The sequence below is a fragment of the Apus apus genome, chromosome 6 (assembly GCF_020740795.1).
Source record: "Apus apus isolate bApuApu2 chromosome 6, bApuApu2.pri.cur, whole genome shotgun sequence".
NCBI classification, from domain to species: Eukaryota; Metazoa; Chordata; class Aves; order Apodiformes; family Apodidae; genus Apus; species Apus apus.
Window position 1 is genome coordinate 34,801,324 of NC_067287.1, and position 21,605 is coordinate 34,822,928.

Sequence of the window (21,605 nt, forward strand, 5' to 3'; positions counted from 1 at the left end):
TACAAGCTAGGGCACATAAATTCCTCTTTCTGTTTTAGTGCACATCCTAAGATCTTAGTTGAAGCCGTTTTGAAGGAAAAACTTCCTCTGAAAGCAAGGGCCTGCAAAATCAACTCCAGAAGCTTCAGGTTCCTTTGCTACTGTCTCTGTCCTGCCTGCCCCCCTGCTCCTGTGCCCTGAGCAGGCTGGGGGAGTGGCTGCTGGATTCCATTTCTTTGGTGGGCAGGAGGGTTTGTTGAGTAAACATTTGGCAGGCAAAAGCTAGCACATGATAAAATTGTATCCCCAAAATTGTGATTTTACTTGGCATTTAAGAGTGGAAAAGATTTCTGGGTATTTCATTCCCAGGTAGGGAGAGATTATTTTATTTGCCTGGGTATGCAGTCATGGGTCATACAAGTAGGTGGCTGAATGTGGGTGTTTTGAAGTTGTACAAGCATGAAGGTATATTTAAGTTAAAAGAAGTTGTTTTCTGGAACATCTTTAGTTAGAAAATAATATGAAGGGATGAAATAATCCTACAACTTCAGTAGGACCAAGGTTTTGCAGCATAACAGTCACTGCTTGGGTATTCCCTAGAGAAGAAAATTCTAGCACTAGCTAATCCATTCCAAGTTTGCTGTAAATATAGAGGCAGGCAGACTTTGCAAGGAACCTCTTTCCCAATCAGGTTTCTAACCCTTTGTCTCCTTATTTCCGTTTATTTACTTACAGTTAGCTGTTTCGTGCTGCAGTTAAAAGCATTGGCTTCTCTTGGCTGTAATGGGTTCCTGGGCCTCTGGCTCTAAGGTTTTCTGACCACGAAACTAAGAGTCAAAGATGCTTAAGTGAGTCTGGATAGAGGGACTTCAGAACAAGCATTCTTCTGTCTGATGCTCTTTTTCAGCATGAATAAACAATGTTTTTGTTAGTAAGATGCTCCTGCTTCCACTGTCTGCCTGGCATGATTGCCTAGTCTGACTGAGTATTTAAAACTGAAACTAAAACCATTCTCAGCAAAGGAATAATCTGCTGCCCTTGACCTGGGGAGAAACATTTTTTCTGTGTGCATGTTTTTTTTAACCAAACAAACTTGAGCAGCACCTCCATACCTCATTTTCACATGAGCATCTTTGTATTTCTTGTTCAGTTGTGGAATAATTTCCTGTGTCTCTTTACTTCAGCATATATATAAACACATAGGCAAGTTGGGGTGGGAAGTTGGAGGTCCACCCCTAGAGTTACTGACCTACCCCTTTGATGGGGTCCATGGCCCTGGGAAGAGCATAGAGAACTGAAGTGAGGTACAAATGCTGCATTCCAGATTCTTGCTGTAGGCTGGTTCTCCTCCATGTATTTACAGAGAAGAATCTGCCAGAAATTAGCCCAGGACATGGTTTTTACCATTTGTGGCAGGTGACGTTATGATGCCCCTAAAGATAGCATCTGGGTATTTTCAAAGATACTACTGTAGCAGAGGTGGACTTATTTTTAAAAGTTAGGTAAGACCTTTGAAAAATCAAAAAATGCAAACACATTTCTAGAGGCAGCAAGGTTTTTTTTTTCCTAATTAAAAGCTTACTGAGCAAAGTTAAGATGGCATGAAAATGTGTCATATTTTATGAGATACTGGAGAAACTGGAAGAAGTAAGTGATGGGATGTACACAGAGAAGGAAAAGATGCACCAGTGTAGTTAAAGTACTTGTACTGGATACGTGAGATTTTGTTGTGTGTTTTTGCTCAGCAATGAAGTTTGTAGCACCTCTGTGCTAAGTGGTCCAGTTTGCCTTGCCTGCAGGCAGACTAGCTCTACTGAAGTTGGTACAAGCATAGGCCTATCCTATGTGGAGAACATGCAAGTAACATATTAGCATAATTAATTAATTCCTCACTTCCTAATGTGAGCTGTCAGCCATTATGGAGCCTCTTGAGAGACAAGATACAAACATCCAATCAGTGTGTCTTAGCAAAGTCAGTGTGGGGGAAAAAAATCCTGCAAAATTTCACTCCAGGCTTTTTGTGGGCTACCTTTACCAGACCCCATGCAAATACAAGTAAGGATTAGTGTGACTTGAGAGCAAAGGAAGCTCAAAGCTGTGTAGCCTATCTGCAGTCCCTGTGGCAAATACCCACTTTGACTGGCACTCCATCAAATAGGCTTGAAAAGATGAGTCTAAGAATTAGATGATTGTAAACTGGGGAGTGTGTGCTGCCATAGCCTTCTGTACATGTGCATTAAATAAGCAGAAGATGAATTGGTTTTGGCTCTTTTATAAGCACTAAAAATTATAATGGAAGTGGCAGTGGGGAAGAGAACCAGTCATCCAGTGTTCGCTTTAATTAGCCAGCTAGTGTTTGTTTCTGACAAGGTTTCAGCTGGCCCAAGTTAGGAAATGGTGACAGCAGCAGTGCTTTAAGTGTGGTGTATTTGTGAGCATTTCCAGTATTTTTTTGTGATTTTTTTTTTTTTTCCCCAGCCTGCAATATCAAACTGTATTCTTCTTCCCTGACTAATGAAGAAATTTTCCCCTTAAGTAGTGTTTTGAGCATCCTTGTCTTTTATAGCCCATCTTCCTGTTTGGCTCTGGTGGTGTTGTGGATATTCAACTCTCTTCTTGCCAAGGTTTGGTGTGACCGCTGTGATACCAGGGAAATACAAAAAACAAAGCTGCTTCTTCTATTGGAGACATTTTTCATGGATGCTGTCTTCACCTTCTTTTTCCCTTTAAAATAATCTCCTTAAACTAAAGGTTTCCTCTGCTTGTCCTAGCTCTCTGAAACTGTGTTTGTAATACATGGGGGAAATCTTTTATAATTACTTTTTTTTGCAGAGAAAAACAGACTGTAAAAGTAGGAAGGACAAAGTCATTCCATGTAGGAAGTTTCAATTTCCAGTTAGATTGTTCCAGTGCTTTGAAAAGCAAGGTGGTTAGGAGAGGGAAGCTGCGCAGAAGGTGCCTATGGGGAAGGACCACTTCATTGTGTCCTCCTGGATCAATCCTGTGCAGCAACCTGTGAACAGAATTCCCCCTGAAAGCCCTGAGAGGGACATACAGTGGAGCTGCTGCTTTGAACATTTTCCTGTCTGATCACACCTGGAATAACTCTATTATCAGCACAAGCACTTGAAGCTGGTACTGTTTGTTTATGCTGCTTTTTCTACGTTTTGTGTCACTTGCATGGAGGGTGACAAGGCCAGTGTAGCCACCAGTGTTGGTGAAGCTTTTTCTCTGCCAGGGCTGGCAGGGGTTGTTTAGATGGTTGCTGGCTAAGGACTGTGGAACCTTGTGTTTTGAGTAAGCCTGCCAACTGCAGTGCCCTCTCCAAGGGCACTGAGAGGGCAAGCAATGCCCATTTGAAATTGTGCTTGGTAGAAAAATCCATGTGGTGTGTTTGACTCTGAGGTGCTCCCCTGGGAGCAACCGCATCCTTGTTCAATGAGTCTCCTGGAAACAAAAGACTCCACTGAGAAATTTGGAAGTCTTCTGTCTACCGGGAAATGTTGTGGCTTCCCAGCAGCACTCCTTCTGTCCTCAATCCCTCGAGCTCCCTTAGGCAGGAGGATTGGGCAGGGACTGCCTTCTCTGCTGATCAGGAGAAGACAAGGCTGTCATGGTGCCTCATCTCAAAATTCGCTAAAGGATCATGTGCAGTTTCATCCAGAGAGACTTGTTTCTTTGTGTTGGGACCTTTACTGACTGGTATTGCTTTTGCCATTATTATTACAGACCAAATTTATTGGTAATAAGTTTTTGCCTTATTTCTGGCTACAGATATCACTTATAGTTGTCATGGTGCTGTTGTTATGGTTACCATCTCCTTCACCAGCTAGAATGCCTTTCCTCTCTCCTGCAGGAAGCAATCAAGATTACTGATAGATGGGTGCGTGTGAGGGTGTTTGATTAATGGTAAATGGTGTAAAAATGCAGCATTATGGATAGAAATAGTTTGTCAAAAAAGGGTGATGTTGAAGCAGGAAGGGGTGTGCAGGGATTCTTCCAGCCTTCTAGCAAGAAGTGAGTTCTATGGTAGATGTTGCTTTTGCAGGCAGAAGCTGCTAGTGCTGTGATTTCACCACTGCAAGAGACAGGGTGCCTGGTTTTAGATTTCTGAAGTTTGAGCGAGTTGATGCAGTCCCTGGGCGTGGGAGCAAGGGACTCCTATGTCCCAAAAGGGAAGCATCTGATGGCAGGTTGGCTCAGTGGTGCTCTCCTTTCCAGTAGCACAGAAAAATAAATCTTCCCCAGGGAGGAAGAGCTCTGCTGGTCAGGAGTGGCAGCTGAAGGACTTATTTTCATGTTTACATGTTCCTATACTCTGCAGCAGGATAGACCTGCTTGCCATGAATCATAGAATCACAGAATGGTTTGGGTTGGAAGGGACCTTACAGATCATCTTGTTCCAAGCCCCTTGCACGGGCAGGGAAACCTCCCACTAGACTTGGTTGCTCAAAGTTCCATCCAATCTCTCCTTGAACACTTTCAGGGGTGGGGCAACCACAACTTATCTAGGTAACCTGTGCCAGTGTCTCACCACCCACAGTAAAGAATTTCTTCCTGATGTCTAATCTAAATCTCCCCTCTTCCAACCTAAAGCCATTATTATGCCGTGTTGTATCCCTCTGTGTCCTTGCAAAAAGCCCCTCCCCAGCTCTCCTGTCACCACTTCAGGTACTGGAAGGGGCTATAAAGTCTCCTCAGAGCCTTCTCTTCTCCAGGCTGAACAACCCCAACTCTCTCAGCCTGTATCCATAGCAGAGCTGCTCCAGCCCTCTGGTCATCTTTGTGGCCTCCTCTGGACTCACTCCAAGAGCTCCATGTTCTTCTTGTGTTGGGAGCTTCAGAACGGGACACAGTACTGCTGGGGAGGTCTCATGAGAGCGGAGCAGAGATGGAAACACAGCTGGTGCTGCATCTCGGCCCTCCCATACCCAGCCCCTGGCTGTGCCGCCTGGCCCCACAGGGCTCGTTGCTCACTGCCGAGCAGGGCAGCTGCGGCCGCCTCCGCAGGCTCTGCTGGGTTGGTTTGGTGCGTTTTGGCGGGATTTCTGTGAGAGGGCGAAGGGCCCAGGGCTGGCTCAGGTGAGAAGCTGAGACACTCCCTCTGCTCCAGAACCGGCCAAGGAGCCATCAGAGGGACAATAGATGCGCCTCCGCGATTAACATACGAAAGAGCTGAGGTAAGAGCTGAGCAGAGGGAGCAGTCAGTAGAAAAAAAAAAGAGCTGAGCTGGAGAGGCAGAGCGGGGCCGCGGTTTGTGAGGAAGAAGGTACCCGAGCAGAAGTTTCCCTGCAGCCTAAGGCGAGATGACAGCTGTGCCCCTGCACTCGTGGAGGAGGGTGGTGGAACATTCCCTGAAGGCGCCAGGAGGGGTGAACTTGGCCACTGGACTTGGATTTGCTGCCAGGGAACTTGGCTTGTGAAGCTGTGGAAGACCCCGGCGCCAGGGGAGGTGAATGGTCTCGAAGCAGCCCGCGACTCTGTGAGAGGCCCAGGCTGGAGCAGCTCCTGACCTTGTGGGAAGGATTCCTGAAGGAGAGGTTGGTGGAGGACTCTCTCTCGTGGGAGGGACCCCGTGGGGGAGCAGGGAAGGACTGTGAGGAATCCTTCTTCCTGAGGAGGAAGGAGCAACAGTGAACTGACTCTAAAACCCTGTCCCCCTGTGCCGCTCTGGGGAAGGAGGGAGAGAAATCGGGAACAAAATCATTTGGGCCTGAGGAGAAAGGGGTGTGTGTGTGTGGTAATTTTTCTTGATCTTTCCACATTGATGAATTTCCTTTGTTCAACTTCTGGTCCAGGCACCATCCGTTCTCATCCCTTTTGTACCATCAAAAGGATTTTCTACAAATAATATGTGACTGTTGATGAACTGTTTGCAGTGTGGAAATGGAATAGCCTTTTATGCTAATGCAAGTGTGAGGAAATTAACTCTGCTTGCATTTTTAAAACATTCAGGGTAGTGTATGAGGGGATAGTCTTGCACCTGTTGTTTAGAAAGAGAGATCTAGCTAATAACTCAAACAGTGAACAAAGAAGAAATCATGTTTGTTATAAATTGCCAGAGACACCTGTTTGTGCTCTGTTAGACTTGAGGGGTAAGACTGGCTTCAATTGAGAGAAAGCATAATTCTGCCTCATAATATACCATATTACTAGAATTGTGGTACTTAGACATTTAGGTTAAAGTGGTAGCTTTTGTTAGTGATCCAGCAGCTTGTGAACCACAACTGAGCATTTCAAGTAAGAGGGAAGCTAATATGTTCGTGCTAGACACCGTGAGACTTTCCTCATCCGTGCTGTTTGCTGTGATTCTTTTTGATCAGTGTGAGGCACGCTGCTCGCATAAAAAATAAATTAATTTGAGAGTAGATGCATGGTAACTGAAATAAAAGGGTGGAATTTGGTTACAAAACTCTCCATGCGTTCACAGCATCCAAAATCACCCCTTGTGTTGTGTAAATATGTGGAGTCTGGGAAGACAATAGCACCAGAAAGGTTTGGGTATTACATACTACAAGCTGAGCTTTTTGGTGATGGCAGGAGGTTATTGGAATTCATCCATACAGAGATTTCCCACCTTCTGTCTCTTGTTTCTATTCTGGCCTCCTGATACCTATCTGCTTTCCTTGGCTCTTCTAGACACAAGTTGTCAGTAAGTTAAATTTACTGGCAGATTCCCTTGGGACCTTTTAATCCACAGTGCCTGACATTAAATATTCAGACACATCATCCAGACTGGCCAGTTGGCATGTGGACATGAATTAAAAGGTTTTTTGGGTTGTGTTATTTACCAGTTTAAGTTGCATTGAACCCTACTAATGCTTATGGCTTGTATTTTTTATGTTAAAGAAGGATTTTGTTTCGTTTTTTTAATGTAACTAAATTTAGAGACATCTTCATTTTGTTCATCTCTATGTCTTGTTGCCCTCTTAAAAAATGTATGAGTACCTCACCTCAAATTTACTTTCTCTGAAAGAAATTATCTGAATTTCTTAAATTTAATAAACAATTCTCTACTAGGCAGTCTCATTCAGGAGTTATGGAAGCCCTGGGTACCAGAGGTCATGCTAGCCATGCCTCTGCACTCCAGCTTTCCTCCACGGAGCAATCCCACCCTCTCCTGGCTCTGGACGTGGGAGCAGGGTAGCTGAGTCTGCATCTCAGCCAAACCAGCTCGTTGGGAAGCCATACTGGGAGCACTTCCCCACTCCTCCCCTCTCCCTCCAACTCAGCTCAGGATCTGCCCATGCCCCCTGCCAGAGTTTGCTTTTCAGTTTGGAAGAGTCTGTTGCCTCTCCTTTTAGGAACCTCTGGTGTTGTTCTCTCCTCTGAACTGGAATTGTAGCTCTTCCTCCGTGTATCCAGGTGGCTGTTTCTTTGAGTTAATGAATTAGCTTCCCTGAAATCATGTAGCCTCATTTCACTGGGAATGGGCTCATAGCCACAGGAGTAGGTAAAAAAATGGCATGAAGCAGAAGGGCAGGGTATTTGCAAAATCTTCCAGTATTGGCCTAATTCTGTTCTCTTAAAAAGTTAAATTCATAGAAAACTCATCTGCTTACATGCAAAGGCAATGATAATAGAATGCTAAGACGATTCTGTGAGATGTACTCAGGAAGGACAGGTAGCACGGCAGGATGTTTAATTCGGTCTTATCTCGGGCTTTGCACGTCATGCTCTCACACAGTATTACTGGGGTCATTTGTTGTGTGTCGGGTTCACAGCACCCAGCCATGGCAATAGAAGCTGGTATAACAGAAAAGAATGTATGGATTAAGAAACATTTGTACCTGTGCCTGTGAAAGGAGGAGGTCAGTGCAAAGTTGGACCACAGGTTCCCCATGAGGTTTGTCCCTTTGTGTTAGTTCTGAGTTATTTAGGTATTTTTTGGTCTCTATGTAGTTTCCAAATGGCTGAAAAGAATGAGGGAATTTGTTTTTACCATCATTTCTGTGACAAGTTTTTAGCTTAGATGACAGGATTTCCAGTTTGGATCCATAATGCCGTCCCTGAGTTACAAGGACATGGATTTAAGGTCTGCAAAGTGTCCCTTCGCTGCTGCTCGTGGCTGCCGGTGGAGCCAAGATCACAGTACCATCCTGCATGTCAGCCTGGACAGGGAAAGCTTTTAGGGAAGGGATGTGCATAGGCTGCAGGAGACCTGTGTCAGTATCACTGATGTGCTCTGTGGTGCACGACTGCGCCTTCCTGATCCCTCCAGCAGGAGGGGGCATTTCCCATCCCCTCTCCCGTTCCTCAGTTTACTTAGCTGGCATTGATCAGGCTTCAAGATAGGGAGCATAATGCAGGATGAGTGTTTCCACAATCCCATGCCACATAGCTGGCACAGCCTTTGCTGAGGCTGGGCTCATGCCCCTGGATATACTGGCGTGTCACCAGGATGATGGGTTTGGAGCAAGGGGCCATCTGGGGATGTCAGTGCCACCGAACCTGGTCCAACCCTTCCTGTGTCCTCCTGCTCACCTATGGATGCTGTGGGCCAGCGCATGCCTTCGGCACCTTCTTACCACCACTAACTTCAGCTGATGGACAAGAAAAACAGTGAGGATGTACAAGTAAGAATTGCTGCTACAAATTCTGTGATGCTGAGGTTCTGCTATAATGGATGGGGAAAAGAGGTTCCTAAATATCCAAATTCATTTTTAACTAAGCAACATGATGTTTGAGAGGACTGGCTGTGCCTTCTTTTCTGATAAGTTTTGAAAGCCTTCATTGCAGTTTATGCAAAGAATAAGAAAATCTTAGTGGAAAGAGCAACTTTTTGCTTGCCTGAAGTACTGTGTTTTCCTAGATTGTCCAAACTATTCCACGTTTCTTCTTTTTATATACTTACCACTATTTAAATTCTGCCATAATGTTTGTCCACTCTTGGTATTTCTGTGTCAATATTTGAATTCCTTGATTAATTTAATTCCACCGTATGCTAATGAAATGTGAAAAAAAACTAACCTGATGGTAAAAAACACACCTGTGTACTCTGGTTTGGAACCTTTGCTGTGGATGAATCACACCGTGCAGCAGATAGTCATTGCTAAATTGCTGAGTACAAAGATGGATTGTGTGACTCACTCAATGTGTTTCTACTACCATTATAAACTCTGAGAGCACTTGATGAATAAGAGTGAAGAATGAATTCATCCATGTTTCACTCTGTAACTATCTATTATAAATACTGAGCCAAATTCTGCCTCCAGATACACACAGCTCTCATTGAAGCCTGCCCACTGTATTTATTTTTAAAGATAAAAGCACTTCTGTTACTTACACAGAGGACTTCTGTGACACAGTCCATTGTAAGGATGTGAATATCCTTCCTCAAGAGCTTCAAGTGAAGCTGGGAGTGTCTGCTTGGAACAGGGAAGGGCACTTCAGGTATAATAGCTGCCAAACTGCAGCAGTGGGGTGATAACCCTTTAGTCCACCCCCGTGATTTTCAGAACCACATTATTGCCCATGCTTGGGTCTTGCAAAACCCCCCCTGTCCCTGCTGAGGTTCTGGGCTCCTCTCGTGGGTGACCCAGGGGCTGAGCTGCTGGAGCTCACAGGCAGGTTCTTACTGCTCCTGGGGGTCACTGTCAGGTTCAAAGCATGCTGGATTGGTGGGGAAAGCCTTGGGGTAGGGTTTGGTTTTTTATTGTTTTTATTTCTTTTTCAGAAGTATTGATGAGAATGTCTCCTTTCTGCCCAAAACAGACCCTGTTCTGTCCTTGGCTCTCAAATGTGGGTGGCTCTGGATGTGTGCTGCTCACTCCAGCATGGAGAAAGGTGTTTGTCTTGTGGCCTCATGTTTTGGAAAGATTCTGATTAGAAAATGTTCTCTAGTGTCATGCAGGAAACAGATCTAGAGGCAGCAAGTTACCTGTTTGATACGTAGGAGATGGTCTTTGCCCAGCTTGGGCTCTCTCCTCTGTAATTTCCCCGTCAGCTCTAGTGTGCTTTGAGATGGCTGCACTAAGGCTCTTGATGTGTATGCAGAGGAGCCCACTGATGAGTCTCCCATCAGAGCAAAGGAGGAGGATTTGGAGCATGGTTGCGGTCTCTATGGTGACAGAGGCGTGTCTCATTGCCACCAAGCTTTGTGGCACTGCTCAGCCCACCATGTTCATTATAGCTCAGAGAAAACACTGGGCTTGAAGTTCCACCTGCTCCTGCAATCTTTATGCAATTAATTATCCTCAGGGAATGGTGCTTGGTCAGGGTGAGAGCAGACAGAGCTGCACTGCCCAAAACACTTTGGTTTCACCCGGAGGCAAAAGAGTTATTAGTCCTCTTTGAGGCAGAACTGCAGTTTGAGTCACATATTTGTTGCAAATTAAATGTAACTGTCATGATTCACCTTGTTTTTTTTGATGTAAAGTACCTCTGAAAGCCATTATTATTAAATGATAATATCAGGAGGGGGTTGAGTTACCAATTGTGAATGATTACCTGACAAATAACAATAGCTTATTCTCATGTTTTCTGCAAACTAGCATGACTCTGTGGAAATGAGGGGTTTTTTTTCTGGTGTGTTAGTTCAGTTTCTGTTAAATGCCTGCAGAACATATACACTATCTAGTTTTGTGCCTTCTTTCCTGGACTGCCTTTGTGATACGTGGCTGGTTGACTGCATTCAGCTGGTTTCTTTTAGGTGTGTGGGTTTTTTTTCTCCCAGATGAAAAAAAGGTGGCAAGTACCTTTGGAAAAGGCCTGCTTGCTTTCACTTTGAAATAGCTAGCTCAGGTCAAGCCTTTCTCTTTGCCCCAGAGGTTACCTGATCATGGAAACACGGATTATGATATGTTGTCTTCCTGGGCTTACATGTTGAGGAGCTATTGCTACATTTTTCTGTGAGAAGTAGCCAAAGCCTGTGGTTTGTGCAGTGACTTGTTTTCCTGGCTTGGACACACGAGAGCTAATTAACAGGAGTGAAATACATGCGAAGTAACAAATAATTATTAGTTTTATTTATGTATAAATATTGATAGTCATAAGAGAATGCAAATGCTTGTATGGGAAACAGTTGGTGCCCATGGGATGTTTTGGACAAAAGGGGATGAATGTGAGTGTTCACAAAACAGCAAGAGGGGATATAAACAGGATGAAGTAGCACACATGTTCAGGAATACAGTGAATGTTCTCAGAGGTGGTTCCTGTTGTGGCAAGCAGCAGAGGACACATCACCCTGCAGAAGAGCAGCCGCTTTTTGCAAGTGCAATGAAGATTGCAGCAGCAGCTTCACTTCTTTTAGTAGTGCTGGCATTCTTCCCTTTATCACCCTGGGAAGGTGTCGTTCTGTTATGATGACCAATTCACTTCTCTTTTAGTGGGCTGACATTTTACTGTAATTAACGAGTTACAATTAGATTAAGGAAAGGGCAGCCCTCAAGAAACTGCTGCTAGTAAAAATTCAAGGCATGTGGGAGTCAGGGAGGACTAGACCCATAATTTTTGTGGTTTGTTTTGGTTTTAAAGCAGTTCTCTCAGGCCCAGGACAGACAAGCAGACACACTTGTGCATTTAAACCCTCTCATCTGCTGGACAGGAGTTTCCCTGGCAGTGCTGCCACTGCCTGCCAGCCAGGAACACAGTCACCAGCTCGGAGCTCATCTCTCCTGCTCATGTCGTTACAGGCCAAGTGGTGAAGGCGAGGAACCATGGCGGAGGATAGGAAAGACGAAGCCAAGGCACCTCACTGGACTGCAGGTCAACTAACCGAGGCTTCTTCGCACCCACATTCCCCTGAAATCAAGGAACAGGGTGGGGCAGGTGCCGGAATGGTCAGAAGTGCCAATGGATTTCCCTACCAAGAGGATGAGGAGCCGGGGCTGGGCAGCCATGAGCAGCCAGGGACATACGCTCGGACCAAAGAGAATGGGATCAACGGAGAGCTGTCAGCGGGGGACAGAGAGACTGCAGGTAATGCACCTCAGTGCCCTGCCACAAAACACAGGGCTCTGCAGAGCACTGGATGATGTTTCTCCAAGGGGAACTGTTAGCTGGAGCCAAGCATGCCCTGGAGCATGGGGGAGCTGAGGTGAGGGAGCGCATGCCTTGGGAGGACTCTAGCTCATCACAGCAAGGGTTGCATCTTCATCTGGGTTTGCACAGCTTGCATCTTTACCCAGATACCTGGGCAGTGCTCTTAGAAGACTTCAGGAAAGGCATGACAGTGCTTAACATGTCTTGGTAGGTGGGCCAGGGTCACCTCTTGGGGGATGAGAGAACACGCTCACGTAGAGCAGCACTCAGCTTCTCTGGGCTGGAAGGGAGTAGGAAACAAATCAGCTGTTGTGCATGGATAGCTCGTGTTGCTCTTCCATGTCTTTGTGTGGGCATGAAGGATGGGTTCCCTGTTATAGCTCATGTGTAGCAACACCTTGAAACCACCCACTGTTTGCAGAATGATGTGTTGCTCAGTGTGACTGGGAATACCACAATTCACCATCAGCATTTATTCACCATTGCACAGGCATATTTTGCTGGATACTCACTGGAACTTTGTCTGTTTGTGAACTATGTTAGGATTTTTAGGATTCAGCTTGTTATTTGGGGGAGGAAAAAAAAAGTGTGACTGTCTCAAAATGAAATATGCAAAGCAGGTTTCCCATTTTAGAAATAAAAGCTCATTCTCTCTGCAGAGTTCCCACCTTAAACCCCAAATGCACAGTGCAAGAGGAATTTCTCTTGTACAGACACAACTGCCCTTGATGCATCCATCCATGCATGATAAAGGGATCTTCCCAGCAATGTTTGTTTGCTCTTGACAGCATTTGGAGATGCCATCCATAATTTCTCAACAGCTGGATAATTTTAATGCTCTTGGACCCTACAGTCATTTCATAAGCAATTGTGTTGGAAATGGAGCTCTCTGCTAAAAGTAAACGGGCTTAGTTTTCGAGTCTCTTCTTGTGGATCTAGTCTAAACATGAGAGCCAAAGGCAAAAGAATCCTTTGTAGGCATTCAGGTGAACACACTGTTGGTGATTGTTTCAGGGCATGATAACACCATCTTGTCTCCTTGCTGTAACCCAACTTTGTGCTATGCTTAGCCAGCAAATAAGCAGGAGCTTATCAGAGTGGTAAGATACAGCAGTTCTTAGGGGTTGGCATGGGCTGTGGGAAGACTGAGACCTTTTCTCTTTGTTACCACAGATTTTTTCATGCCATCTTGGACAAGTCCCACCCGTACACATGGAGTGTGTGGGAATAACTTCAGAGGATGAAGAGCAATTTCCTCTCCTTAGAAAGGAAGGAGCAAAATGCTCTTCTCAGGCTCTCTGCAGCTTAGGTTCTGAGCAGTTTGTAGTGTCTGAGAGAGGTGTGAACATCTAATCAAGGACTTTGCAGCTAATGTGTGAGAGGAGGTGGGAATCCACTGCTACCCATCAGTGGGCAGTGTAGTAGTATATTTTCATGTTGCTTTTTGAGTTAAGGGGTTAAACAGCAGAACGATTGAAAAAATGAGGCAGTATGGTCTAGAGGAGGCAGCAGGACTGGGGACACACACTTTCCAAGGGAACAAGACTGCTTGATCTGGCTGAAGTTTGCTTCAATCACCACTTTGTGGCCCCTTCTTACTGTCCACTTAGACTGCAAGATCTCTGATGTGGGGACTTACTGTTGATACACGCAGTTTTTGTTTGGGAGTCTTATTATAGCCTTCCTCGTGGCATCTTTGTCCTTGAACAGGAGAAAAGTCCCTAAAACTACTGGCCTTCATCCATGAATTCTGAGCTCTCTGGAAACAGCTGCACTGCATGCTCACACACTGGCTAAGCTTGTATTTAATTAATGCAATGTAAACTATCTGAGGATACTTAATTAGTTTATTTTTAATAAGTTTTCTCATTTTGAAGGAGAAACCTGTTGGTAAATTACTGTCACAACAGAAAGGAACCGGGGGGTGTGTTGCTCTTTTACACTAGTATTTTCTAGCTGCATGTGCTTAATGTGTTGTGAAGCAGGAAATTTAGAGATGGATTTTTAGCGTTTGATTCAGAGTATGATCTTGAAGTGAAGATTGCTATTCACCACAAAGTTCAGTCATGTTGCGGTGTTGGCTTGTAAATTGTAGCTGCAGTGGAGTGTTGTATCAGGTAGGATCTTTTAAATGCCACTCTGATACACATAATTACCAATAATGGGAGTTGTTTATTCCTTTGTAGTAGCTTTACCAACTTCAATCAGCTGAGGAGAAAATGCTCAGGAAGCCAAGGTCAACTGAGATAATTAAGCCAAACTGGGAGGTTGAGTGGATTTACAGGGATTTTATTTTCCCCAGTGCAAGTTCAGCACCATAACCTAAGAAAATCTCTGGCTTCTCAGCTTTCATCTTGGAGTCCATAAATCCCCGGTACTGCAACAACCAGGTCATTCGCAGCGGAGCACTGGTATAAACTGGGCATTTCCTAGGCTCATCACCTCATCCTTGCTGCTGAGAGCTCAGGTATGTTCTGAGGTGTTCCATCTCAGGGAGCTCTCTGACATCTGCGTGTCCCAGGAGCTGGGATTTAGTCATGAGATGGTCCTCTCCTAGGGAGAGGAGGTATTCTGCAGCCAACCAATGGTCCCTTCAGGGCAGAGCAAGGCAGCAGGGCACCCATTTGCAGGGCTTGAGCTGTTAAATCCAAGGGCTGTGCTTTAAGGGGAAGGTTAGAGTCAGGCCACCAGGACAAAGGCACCTTATGCCAACACTGATGCAGAGGCAAGGGGTGGTAATGAGGAAGGACATAACAGTTCTTGCCAAAACACATCCAATCTATCACTGCATGTGACATTTTTAGGTTTGCACAGTTAAAATTTCCTTTCCTGTGTGTATGTGTGTGTCTCTCTCTTGGCGTCTGTCAAAGAATTATTGAGTCTGACCTCAATTTTGGAATCCTCTGAATCTGGCTGTTGTGTTGCCTTTGATTGATCAGTCTCGGTATCATGCTGGTAATGGCTGCATTATGGAGACACATCAATGCCCTCCTTTCAAATGGGCCGATGGGAACGTGGGAGAGTGCACAGGACTGTGGCCAGGGCAGCCTCAGGGGCTGAGCTGGCACCCACTGAAGTCAAAGGCAAATACATGTGAGAGAATAGGCCAGGGTTTTGGGCATAGCCCATGGGAAGCTTTATGGATGAGGTGTAAGTAAGGGCGGTAAAGCAGCTATTTGTTTTATACGTATTTATGTATATACGTGTTTATATACATACTTGGGCTGCCCCTGGCAGACCAGCTCAGCTGCCCTCTGTCCTCAGCCCTATGCCTCTGCCAGCCACAAATGTCGTGCTGCTCCTGAGGGCACCTTGCCTTTGGGGTGGTCTGCAGCACCCGACAGCCCAAGATCCACCACGTTTCAATGTGCTGTCCCTGATCCATGCATGTCCATGTCCTTTCTCACCTGCACACACACACACACACACACACAGAGCATCTTTGATGAGGATTTTGGAAGTATTAATAGGGGAGGGTGATAACTGTAGCTCTTGTCAAGCGAAACCTTTTCACATCCCATGAGAAGGGTTATGCAAAGGAGGCTATCATGTCATCTTCAGAAACTCACTCTGAAGTGGGGTGATGTGGAAGGCATCAGATTGGACCCCATGGCAGAGCACAGGATGTCTTTGATTTACAATGAAATAGGAGAGTGGAAGCCTTTAATTTGCTTACTGAATAGTCATGGTCAACTAACTGGGAGGAAGGGTGAGGAGCAGTACAGATGCTCTGCAATGTTCCCTGGGAACCAGCAGTTCAACACAATCCATCATATTTGATTTGCAAGGAACACCTAGTTGCAAAGGTTTGTTTTTTTTACACTAGAAATGCATTATTTTTCTTTTCAGCAATATAATGACTAACTTGTGAAATTTATTTAATTAGAGGTAAAAGTAGTTAGATGCGTTGTGAAGCATCTCCTACAATATGTCTTTATGTACAGTGAATCAGCTGATTGAACATTTTCTTCATTAGATGTCAAGTTCAGCTTTATAATCACAGGAGGTCTGGATAACCCGCGTAGTTGTTTGATTAATTATTTTTTTGACAGATGAAAGGAAAGCATTTCCTGAAATCCTATTACTAGAGCCTCAGGGCAGTGACTCTGTCCTGGTGTCAGTCAGTCTTTAGGACAGTAATGCATCCTGCCAAAGTGACAAACAGATCCCTTCAATAATTGGCAGGGTACCCAAACTATGTGGGATGCAAAGAGACTGCTGTAAAATGGTAGCAGGCTTCCTGACCCAGCCCAGTGGTCCCACCACAGGTTGAGTGCTCCTGCCTTGCTTCCAGAGCCTTGAGTCATAGAAAAGGTGGGTGAGAAGGAGCCCATGACAGGTAAATGAGAGAGGCCAGGATTTTTGGTGGCTACAGACTGGGATGTGTTAGTCTGTAAGTGGAACATGAAGAGGGGGGAGCCCTAGACCTGTGCTGAGGAATGCACAGCAGCAATTGCACAGTCTGCAGGGAAGAACTGAGGAGAAAAGTGGCAAGAGGCAGTTCATGTTGCAGCCCTGGATGTGATTTATCCAAATTCACCCTTTTGTTTCAGGCTTTGTTCAGCCAGACTAAATAGGCATCTGCAACAAATCTATTCCTGTGACCAGCCACTCTTTAAATAAGTGTATTTAAATAAGCTGCAAGGAGTGTCAGCCCGAAAGACTGGACAAGGCCAGTAAATACTTGAGCAGAGGTAGCAAGTCCTGTTAGGTTGGCTATGCAAAAAAGCTGTGGTGAAGATAGGGATAGTTCTGGCTTCAGCCACCTCACAGTGTGTCAAGGAAAGTCTGTATCCCATCATCCTTCCTAACCTTGTCTTGCAGTAGCTGCTCCCCAGGTAAAGAGGATCTTGTCCATGGCCCTCACCACCACTCTGCCGTCAGAAAATCACCATGACACTCAGTTCTGCTGGCTCAAGTGGCTGGGACTGGAGCTTCCATGACAGGTTGTGCAGTGGTAGGATTGCCCCTCTGTGCAAGGGGTCACAACAGCCTCTCCAGGCTGAAACTGCACCAAGTCTTTGCTTGGTCCCACGGTGTGCTAGTGTTTTTTTCCCCTCTAGTGACTTCTCATTTAATTTTATTTTCATTTTGCATGTGTCTGTTTTTCTCTCTCTTGCCTTAAAAGTGATAATACTCAGACAGTACTGCCAGTAAAAATGCTAACAGGCCTTCTTTGTACAGAGGCTTTTTAGGCTTTCTTTCCAACTGGACTGCTTTGCCAGAGCTTTGCTTTTCATTTGGCTGTTTGCGCTGGCCATCCTGCTGCTGCCCAAGCGCTCCTGGCATTACCAGAGCCCCCAGAAGCTCCCTGATTGCCTGTTCCCCAAGGGTGTCTCTCTGACTTTGTGTCAGATGTGTGTTTGCAGCAAGTGGCACGTCTTGAGCAACACAGACAAAATGCACAGGAGGATGCAAAAACCATGATGTTCAAAGTCAAATTTGATGCTGTGTTTGTCCCGTTTCAGTTTTTTATTCTACAAAGCAGGAGGAATGTATCTTGCCATGTCATTGATGGATCCTATGGGAAAGAAGCTGTTAATTAGGCATTTTGATCTCCTCCTTTTGCCCAAGAAATGTGACAGTAATTACCACACAATGTCATCTTTGCCAATTTAGATACAGGCAAACACATCAGACTTCTGAAACTTCTTCTCGTATTAAGAGTAACAGAAGTGTCATTTTTTGGGACACATTACTGGAGTACTTTAGATGTGTTCAGATTGTGTTGCTGAAAAGAGCACAGGCAGAAGCAGCAGAACCTCTTTGGGGCACTCAGAAAATAGAGGGTTTTTATCATTCTCTTATTAAACTTGCTACAGAGTTCTTCTCAGCTCTTCCTCTGCAAGGCATTGGGAATGAGGCCAGAGAAACCCCATCTTTTCCCATGCATCTCTCACCCCCAGATACCTTCTCCCTGACTGAATATTCACTAACTACTGCAGAGACCAGCCTCTGCAGGTTTTTCTGTGGCTAGCACTATCAGTCACTAAATCCAGTAATCTTTGAGAGGGCTGTGCCCTCTCACCTCCTCTTGAAACTTCAGGTATCAGTCAGTGATTGAAAGGTATTGATTTGAGCTGGAGAGTCTGGCACAGTTTTGGGCAGTGCAAACATGCAAAAATTAGTGCCTGAAAGAGAGTGGGGTGGGATAGCCCGGTGTGCAGGTGCCATTGACTCCCATGGCTGGGAATCAGACACCTGGAGAAGTTCAGCCATCAGTCTCTGTTATCCCTAAAACTAAAAATGTCAGCATGTGGTTCAGATTCTCTTTTGAAAACCGTATCTCAGACCGTGGGCAGTAACAGCATTAGAGTCAACTGCATTGTGCCATGTCAGCGTTGAATCTGGCCAATAGAAGGCATCAACCAGCCGTTTCCTTTGTGCTCCCTGTTGGGGTTTAGATTGACTTTGGTGTTTTCTAGTTATGGTATGAGCATCATAAGAGGGAATTGCATAAGCAACTGTGCTTCCTTCAGGAGTAAGAGTGAAACAAGTCTGAGTGTGTTGGCCTGGCAACCAGCGCTCACTTGGTGCCGTCAGTGTTCCAGGAAAGCGTAATCAATAACAATCTCGGAGATGCAACATGGAGCAGTGAGGCCAGGAGATGGAGGAAATATCTTTCATAACGTGTTCCAGCCACACTGGAAATTCAGACTATACGCCAGAAGCGGGTTTTTGTCAAAGGTGTCTTTTGAGAGAGTCTGCAGCCATTCTTCAGGGGCTGCCACAGGCAGGATAACTATTGTTGCTGCAAGATGAGTATCCTGTCAAATACTGAATGCATCCTGGGAGTTAAATATGCTTTTGTCTCCCCTTTTGGTAGACAAAAAATTGCCCTTTGTGTACTACCCCTGCCCTTCCTCACCACCATCTGTGTTTGGCTGATGATTTGAGGGATGTAAATCCTGACTGCTGTTCCTGTGGGCTGGGTGTTGTTTCCCCATGACCTGGAGTCCCTTTCAGTGTATGGTAGGAGACAGCTTGTGGATTTCTGAATTATGTAAGGTAGACAAGACTTGTAAAAGCCAGGAGAAAAGGCAGACAGGTGTGAAGAGAGCTACCCCAGGACACAGAGAAGGGTAGGGCCTCTCTGCAGACTCCTGCCACTGCCCCTTGCAGAGAGGTGGAGGTGAAGCACCTTGGTGGCTCTTCCCTCTCATATCTGAAGGTCATCATGGTCTCCTTCCCCAGGATGGCAGCAGGAGGACATGCAGGAGCACTAGGCAATATTTGGCAGTGGGCAGTGGTCTTAGCAGTTGCAGCTGGAAGGTGGTATCACCGGGGACTGTGCCAGCATATAATTTTCCATTCCAGCTTTCTGAGAGCAGGAAGATTGGGAGGAAGGTTCATTACCACACAACAGAGCCTTGTTTTGCAGATACACAGCTGCTTTTGTTTCGAGCAGAGCTGAAATGGCATCTTCTCCAAAGTCACCTTACATGCTGCTGGGCAATGCTTGCCAGCCCCTCTCAGGCAATTATCAGCCCTTAGGGTCTCAAAGGCTGTGGAGAAGAGCAGCCCAGAGCCACGGTCATTAACCCACTCGCCCCGAGGCTTTGCAAATCCCTCCCTGCGCTTTCCTGCTTATGGACTCACATGGTGGTGGCTTGGTGTGCTTTCCAGGCCTGGCTCCCCACAGGTTGGCCCAGCACAAGGGCTCAGGGCTGGCCCCAGGTACTTCTGATGGAGGCTGGTTCTCCTGGCACAGGCTGGACCTCTGCTCTTCGACACAGAGCTGGGCACTGGGTGGAGGTATGGACCATCAGATCACTTACAGGAATGAAAGTCACACAAACAGACTGCTGCTCCTGCAAGGAGTGCCAGGCACTCCTGATTTCTTCTGCCCACGTTGCCATGCCAACACGTCCCTGTGCTGAGCCAGATCTCTCTTTAAGCTCTGCCAAGAGAAAGTATATAGCCTGGGAGCTTATTTAGCATTCAGGAGTGCACAGCCTCTCTGTAGCAGCTCTGAGCCACAGCCAGGATGTCTGACAAAGGAGAGGAGGATTTCATTTTTTTTCCCCTTTTCCTCCAGCGTTTGCTTCTCAAGGTTGAGGGAGGCAGGGTAGATGGGGAGAGAGACTGGGGGTCCTTTGTGATGGAGACCTCACTCTATTGTCCTCATAGAGGCAGAACTTTCCTGGAAACGAAGAGGAGATAGTACTTGGGTATTTACAGTGCAAAATACATGTGTGAAAGATAAAAATGCAAATGTCTTGGTTTGACTAACCCTGGTGAGCTACTCTATATTAAAAGTGGAAAGCAAAGGCAATCCGGGTTTTAATTTTAGCAAGGAAGTCAAAGATTAGAAGGAAGCCAGGGACAGCCCCCCTGTCTTTTTCTTCCCTGCTATTTTAGCCACTAAGGTTACAATATAGAGAAAGAAATAATATCTTCTCATGCTACATCCATATCTTGAGAAAAACAAGCAAAACTTTATGTGTACTGATGTTTTGGTTTTTCCCATTTTGTGAAATCACTACTGTTAGATTAACTGCTCACTTTAAATCTGTAAAATGATCATTAATACAGGTCTGTTTTGCCTTTGCCAGCTGAAGGGATGAAACTCAGCATAAAGCAGCTGGCATTAGCTGGCAGATGAGCACTGATAATCCAGTGCCTGTCAGTGCCAGCTGTGGAAAGGTTGATGTGGAAATTCAAAGGCAAGTCTCAAAGTGAGAGGGCTACGTGGTAGCGTTGACTGTGTCATTTGTTCCTTGGGAGATGCTGAGCAAAGCATTTATGTTTACCTATGCTGTTTCACAGACCAACTGCAGAGCAGAGTCCGTGGTGCTTGGGAAACCTGTTCTGAGGTGATAGTTTATAACTGCAGTCTTGGTTGTTTTTTGAGGTTTGTTATTACTGAGGCATTGCTCATGACATGAAAAAAGTGCAGGAAACTCCAGGCATCCCAGTTATGTCCATCGGATCATGTGAGCAAGCCCTTCTCCTTTGTGTGGAAAATACCTGGTCAAAACTTTAATACTTTTAACTTTTGTCGCATGCAGTGTATTGAAAAATAACTATGAGATAACATAACCTCCAAGGCAGGAAAACCTCTGAGCTTCCTCCCAAAGAGTCATTTTTGCTCAGGGCTGAGTAGATTGAGCATTTCATGGAAATGAGTTTCACTTGGAGATACTGTATACTTTGGGAGGGGAAAAAAAAGCCAGGTATTTCATTCTTTGTTCCTGTTTCTTTCCTGGAGACTAATTCGCAGTGATATATATGGTCAGTTTGGTACAGCTCCCAGCAACCCATATAGCCTGTGGCAGTTATGATAAAACTAATTTGCAGTCTGGTCCTGTGTCCATGAGCCCATGCATCTGGCGAGACAGAGATGTTAATAAAGAAGAGCAGAAGTATCAGCTGCCAGTGCTGTGTAGATGTGGCAGTCTTGCTGAGGTACCCAAACTGTTTTCATCCATAGCCTTGCAGCACATATGAGAGAAGGAAAAGGCTTCTGCTGTGACTATTGCTTTTTTAGCCCAACGCCAGGGTATGTGCCAAACCTGGGGTAGCAGAGCCTGTGCAGGTTGTTGGTGGGCTGTAATGGAACTAATCCTTGGTGCTTCTGTCTATCAGTTGCTTTCCCTCTCCTTTCACTGTCATCCTTTCTCTCTATTGAAGAATATATTGTC

At 45.5% G+C, this 21,605-nt stretch overlaps 1 protein-coding gene across 18 annotated transcripts in view; it reads left to right on the forward strand.

Annotated features, from left to right (window-relative positions):
• MAP2 (microtubule associated protein 2) overlaps positions 1 to 21,605 on the forward strand; it is a 225,961-nt gene that overhangs the window by 147,846 nt on the left and 56,510 nt on the right. For 17 of the 18 annotated variants that reach the window (XM_051623956.1, XM_051623970.1, XM_051623954.1 and 14 more), the window contains one exon: positions 11,613 to 11,898. In XM_051623956.1, coding sequence (XP_051479916.1) covers positions 11,637 to 11,898 — 262 coding nt within the window. In that variant the 5' untranslated portion in view covers positions 11,613 to 11,636. Of the gene's footprint in view, positions 1 to 5,451; positions 5,520 to 11,612; positions 11,899 to 21,605 lie in introns of those variants that run through there. The other variant, XM_051623959.1, reaches the window with a different exon arrangement.